The 6,696-nt window shown below is 40.6% G+C and overlaps 1 protein-coding gene across 1 annotated transcript; it reads left to right on the top strand.

The window, feature by feature from the left end:
- Nucleotides 1-556: 556 nt before the first annotated feature.
- Nucleotides 557-5,971, top strand: LOC144639540 (protein unc-80 homolog; the record flags this gene model as incomplete). The annotated part of the gene is made up of 6 exons (XM_078498834.1): nucleotides 557-768; nucleotides 1,533-1,612; nucleotides 2,913-3,036; nucleotides 3,147-3,186; nucleotides 3,911-3,966; nucleotides 5,610-5,971. Coding segments are annotated over 6 exons (815 nt in total), but the record flags the coding sequence as incomplete, so codon positions are not given.
- Nucleotides 5,972-6,696: the final 725 nt, after the last annotated feature.

A 6,696-nucleotide genomic window follows, 5' to 3' on the forward strand; every position in this document is an offset into this window, starting at 1 on the left:
TAATTTGCCGGTACCGATCTGTACACCAAGGGACCACAGCCAGGGCTCGAACCCGGACCGCTTGATCCTGAGTCCAGTGGGCTAACCATTAGGCCACCGCTTCTCCTCCAAACCTTTGCTTACTGTGGTTTATTGACTTCGACTAGGTTCTTCTCTTCAAAACAAAATAGGAAATTAAATTATCTTCTGTTAAATTGAGGTTTACAGTTTTTAGTCACCCATTTTGAAATAATTAGTATTATTTTGATGTACAAAATCATCTTGACATCGAAGTACACCAGATAAATAATAATAAACCAAAAAAACGTGTATGGTTCAGACCGACACACTTTTGAGGGGGAGGGGGGGGATTTTTCTGAGTAAGAATTTTTTTCAGCATTGGTTTTGGTAAGAATATTCTTTACCAAAATAACCTCTCTAGCAGGTGGGGCTTGCTTGAATTTATTTTTCCCGTGCTAACATTCACTTTTCAAAAAATACCTCATCCGTCACGTCACCCCTTATTTGGTGCTAGTGTTGGTCACGCCAGTTGCTTGATTTCGCTCATGTTTTTCAGGGAGGCGTCCATTTCTGGAGAGACTGCGGGCTCAGGAGGAGAAGGACGAGGTAATGCAGGCGCTAGAGGAGTTCCGCAAGCCAAGAGACGCGCTCTTGATACTGGTGTCAGATTACATCCGCATCTGTGCTCCGCGACTAGAGGAGCTGGAGGAGGCTTCACTACCACCTCGGTACACTGTCCCTGAATTGCTGGACAGCATCAGTGTGAATGTAAGAGTTATTATTGCTTACCTGACAAAAAATATATTTTGGCATACCACAGTAATCACGCTTTTAACGTCCCCGGGTTGTGGGACCATTGTATGCCAAACAGAAACTCTTTCCCCAGTTGCAGTCTCATTTTGTAGGGTATTAGGTACTTCCCGATATTAATCCCTAGGATTAGTATTTGACAGGTAGCAGATTCTGTCTGGTTAAAAGCCCCCTGGCAGCAATGCCATAGACCCGTTAATCCTTTCCAATTACAAACGCTTCACCGTGACCCCCCCTCCCCCCCCCCCCCTCCACCTCCTTCCTCCCCCACCATCACCACAATCACCACCATTGGTTGGTTATAGGCCCATCATTGGAAGTTCCGTTCCGCGTCACAGTTGTTGAGAAACTGCCCCCGCCTACTTCTATGTCGATATTGCGAACAAATTTTGACACTATAAAACTGTTTTACTCGACATTGAAGGGGAAGGGAGAGATGTAAACCAGGAGGGTTGTATTCTTACCTGAAGTGTTCCATCAACTTTTGACGCCGATTGTAGTTTGATCCCCCCTCCTCCCCCACCCCCCTCCCAGTGAAGGCTCCCTCTGTTCTTGGCCTATTTATCTTGTAACAGCTTATAAATTTACGTAACACTTGTTGGCACTTGTTTTATTTGAGCAGTGTTATGTTTTGTGAAATTGTAAATCTGTTTTTTTTTTCTTAAAATGGAAACCAAATCTAAGTTTTACCATTTCGTTTGCTTATTGTTATAATGTCTCAGACTCTCGCCCAGATTGTTTACTCATTGCTGAAGCTGGCAGTTTATGATCCCGTGACGTTATCGTGTCTTGGAGTGAAACGGTAGGTCACTATATCTTACCTCTGTAACACTGGTTTAACGAACCTTATCTGCGATCTTGTTTGACAACAAAGCCGCAAAATACGAGCATCACGGCCTCGCCCTTGTTCAGATCCCTTTCGATGCCATTTGTTTTCTGCTAAGAAAACAAATGCATGTCGGCCACCCAGGATCGAACCCAGAACCCTCTGGCCTGCTAGCATTATTTCCTTACCACTACACCACCACGTTGACCCGCCAAACCCCGGCAAAAATCTAATTATAAAAAATGCCTTTGTTCAACTGGTCCATCAATAACCGATGACCCTATCCCTATAACGTAAGCATGAATCCAACCTAGGCCTATTGCATGTAATTGCCTTAGTAAAATCTGCGTTCGAGCCTAGTGGCTTATCAGGCCGGAGGTTATCCGGGTCAGGGGCGGGTTTAGTAGTACTTCACGAACTTGAATTTTTCATTTGGGGCCGGGGAGTGGGGGGGGGGGGGTGCTCTCGCCACAATATCCTCAGCCCCCGATTTCTGATTTTTTTTTTTTTTTTTTTTTTTGGGGGGGGGGGGGAATCCGCCCCTGCAGGTTTCCGTAGCATTAAGCGAATTAATCAAGCAATCGAGAACATAATTTAATGGTTACGAATCATTGCATACCGTAATGATTCAATTTAGCGCCCGGGGCGCTTATTTACTTTTGGCACCTCAAGGGAGGGCGCTTATTCGAGACAGGGCGCTTATTCGGGACAGGGCGCTTATTTAATTTTTTGAGAAACAACCAAATGTATCTTATAATAACAGGAACTGTAACAGCTAGAAATTGTTAAAAGTTTAGTTACTTTTAAAATAGTTCTTCATTTTAACAGTAAATATATACATGAACTGTACGGTGAACGGTCAGGAGTTTATCTAGTTGACGTCACTGACTTCAGTAGGGCCAGTTATCCACAATAGGGGCAGTTATTAAAATAGGGGTGCTTATAAGAATGGGGGCGCTAATAAGAATGGGAGCACTTATTGGAATAGGGGCGCTTATTTACAAAAACACATTCGAAGGGGGGCGCTTATTCGGAAGGGGGCGCTTATTGGAAGGAGGGCGCTAAATCGAATCATTACGGTATATACTATTTACTGTTGATGCTCGGGCATGAACTCCCTCCACCCATTTTTATGTAAAAAATTATTTAATTCCTGTAAGATAAAAAACCAATAGGCAAAGTTTGACAAAAATCTCAGCGCAGGTTCTATTTCAGAGAAGGACCTTAAACACCTTTCAACTATAGTAAGAACATACTTTCCCTTGTAATATTGCAGATACATGACCGATGCGCTACCACTCTTGAAAGGATCACCAGAAGCCTTAGATACCGCCATGTTGCTCATCCTCAAAAGAGTCAACAAAATGTTCGAGAAACTCGTCAACAAGCCTGACCTCATGGTAAGAACCGCTGTGTAGCAAGAAATGTGTACTGACGTCCCAATGACTCCAGTTGCGTTCTTCAAAGAGAACGTATCTATTTTAAATAATCTCTTTTATTGTTTTCGCAGAGGTGCATCGATTGGAAATCCCTTGAAGTTTATCTAAAAGGTAATGTTCCGTAGACATTAAATGCTGACAAATTGTCAAAAAATGTGAAAAAATTAAATCCTGAGTCAGTGTCTCAGAATTTTTTCTTTTGTTCTATGCACATGAAACTGAATACAGTTACTAAGATTTGGAGTAGTTGCCCAAATAAGATAGTGTTTATTTGATTTGTTATCAGTTGTAAGTTTTGAGGTTAGAGTGATTTTCGCTGAGTGTCGAAAGCAATTTGCGCTTGCTGTGGCTTTGCGTTACAATATACCACGCTTAGTGATTGGTTTAGAACACGCAACTTTCTCATCCAATTGGGAGTAAAACTAAAACCAATCATTTCTCGCTCACGCACCTTTTGCCGCGCTTCGTGTCGGTGACATGTATTTGCTTCAAGTTTTTGATTGGTTCACTGATTTGTTTGCGTCCTTGTGACTGGCCGGAGTGATTATTTTGGTTTTGGTTTTACAACAATCATTTGAAAACTGCTCTAATCCTTTTACCGGGTGGGCTAAAAGGGGGGCGAATTAATATTATTTAACATCCTTGTTGATAAAAACAAAAAATGTCGTAATAGAGTTATGTTATTATGGATATGCCGGAAATGTACAAATTAACGCGACCGATTTGTTTTAACGAGTATGACTTCTGTTTTTGCTTTTTTTTAATCGTAAAGAAATATAATAACGCCAAAAAGTTAAAAGTATTCTGACTTATTCTTTGCGTTTTTACGCTACAGGACTTCACATGACTCTTTGTAAAAGACCATCCATAGCAGCTTCGCCATGTCTGAAGGTAAACAAACTGCTTTTCTTCTTCGGAGTTGTACATTAGTGCGATTCCTTCAGCTTGTAGTCCACTGACTAGTTTTTCTTGGTCAAAAGTTACGTTACGGTCCAAAAAAATTATCATCAAAACAGCGGTCAAACATTCCGTCGTGGAGTAAGCGAATTCCCGCCAAAACTACCGCTGTTAAAATTTGTCAAGCCAGACGTTAAGATATATGTTAAGGTGGCTGGCGGACCTTCGAGTCCGCGATAAGTATGTCCTGCGGTACAATGACCGTAGAAGCGAACGCAGGGATTACAAAGAAAATGTAAAAATGTGCAAGCGGAACACAATAGACTTGTGTATTAAGTACCACACTGTACAAGAATTGAAGTGCAGACTTCGAATTTCATTTGTATTCATGAACGTTTTCTGTGAACAGTTTTTGAGACCAAAATTATAAGGCGTAGAGGAGGAATGTATGGCGAAAACCGAAAACTTAAAGTTTATAAACCGGGATTATCGGCAAACTGAATGTGATCGAAAAAATGTGCAAGCAGATTTGATAAAACTATGCATGAATCTAACTCACCAAACGATTTACATCTCCTTCCGATTAGATTTGATGATTATCTTTGCCGTTAGAAAACCATAAAAAATCGCATAATATAAACACCAGGCGGCAGTCCCGTTGAAATCGAAAACTCCGCTGTCTTTAAACTACGATATTTCAGCCTTCGTTGCTCCAATTTTGCTGCAAGAGCCATCAATTGAAAACTTTTTTGCTGCAGTTTTATTATCGTGCAATATTTTGGACCAGTGGTTTTCCTACTACACAAAATATTCTATGTAGGCCCCATTCTTGTGTATCATCGTCGATGTATATGAGCCCAAAGTCAGGCTTTCAAATCAGCGGCAATTACCAACTCTAACGTACGCTTTATGTACGATGCATCAAAACTCGCCGACTCTAATGTCCGCGATTTCTGGCGATGGGTTCTATACGCGAAATGCATCAAGAATTTAATAGATTTGGTCCTTTCCAAATCCCAACCCTGTCTTACCGCCTCGTATTTTGATTTGTTGCTGTGATTTTTGAAACGTTGTCTTACAAATTTCTCCTCTAGAATGACTTATGCTTTACCCAAAACCAGAACAAATTATGGAATCTTTAATATTAGACATCAGGGCCGGGTTGTTCGAAAGGCGATTAACGCTAACCCAGGATTAAAAGATGATCGAGGTTTTAATTTCTCTTGTTAAGAAGGGTTTTCCATAGCTAATGTTTTGTGAAGTTTGAGATTGGTCCACGTCAAAATCGGGGGAGAGATAATATAAACAGAAAGCCTCAAAGAAATGTTAAAAAATTGAAACCAAATTTCACGCTAATCCTGGATTAGCTTAATCGTGCTTTGAACAACCGGGCCCAGGGCGCTAACATCTGAAATGCTATCAGTGATGACATTAAGCTTCTGTCACTTAAACAATTTAAGAAAAAGTATAAATTAAGCATTATTACAAGCTATTAACTGAACCTTTCATATTTATAACTCTAGATTTAACTCTGCTAGTTAACCTGTCCGTATACTTCATTTTCCATCTTTTTTTTTTTTCCTTTCCATTTTTTCTTTTTTTCCACTCACTCTAAAATGTCACATGTTCTCTTTCAGACCCTAGTTAGCATCTGTACAAGCCTTATTCTACAAGAGCGCGCCGCGGCCGCTGTGTCAGTGGCCGCCAACCCGCCTTTCGCGCCAATTTTATCCCCGCCCCAGTTTTTCGCGGACACCGTGATCAAACTGGCGTCGCGACTGATGCATGTGATGAAGGAACAGTGTTCACTGAAAGAGCTGTGTGGGAACACGATTAACTTCGGTGGACCAACCAGGACAGAGAAAATGTTTGTGCGCATGATCTTACCAACATGCATCAGACTGGGGTCTGGAAGGACTGGTGAGCGAAAGTTTAGTTAGGCGGAATTCCGCAAAATAAAGTATTTTACAATTATTCCACGAGCCCGCGTTGGATATGAGATAGTAGATGCGCCGAGTTGGCTATAACGATCTCATATCCAACAAGCGCAAGTGGGATAATTGTTTTATTTAAAACGCCCAAAGAATTGCAATATTTTAGCTCTCTTTCGTTGACGCGTATCGGCTACCCTATTTGTGGTCAATGGTATATGAGCTCATATACCATTGCCTGTTAACCAATCAAAACTCAGGAATGGCAATATACCATTGCTAGTTTTTAATTGTGGAATATTTATAAAGTTCACTTCTGCGGATCAAAACATCCGTGCTAAACTTAGGACACTTTTGAAAACTTAGGATATTCTTGATATTCTTTCTGTTTGATTTGCAATGTTTCAATATGTTTGTTTATTTACAGTGTCGAGAATTAGCACAGCATTGCTAAATACATTGACAACTTAAGTGATGTATTTATTTTATTTATAAAGTGTTTGAAAGCATCAACAGGATTTTAACTCAACAAACTAGAACTACATAGTCTATATTAGAGAGCTTGCAGTTAAAAAGCGGGAACTTAATTTTGTAAATAAGGAACAAGCACATTTTGCGGGACTTTTTCGCGATTTGGCAAAAACAATACGTTAGAACGTTAAATACGTTAGAAATACGTTTACACGCGTCTTTAATTTCGCGATTTTTTGAAAATCGCGAAAATTAAGACCCGCGAAAATAAGTAACAATAACATATATGATTCCCTTTGCGATATCCTGTCGCCAGTCCAAT

This window comes from Oculina patagonica, unplaced genomic scaffold (assembly GCF_052425735.1).
Source record: "Oculina patagonica isolate OP01 unplaced genomic scaffold, crgOcupat unplaced1034, whole genome shotgun sequence".
NCBI lineage: Eukaryota > Metazoa > Cnidaria > Anthozoa > Scleractinia > Oculinidae > Oculina > Oculina patagonica.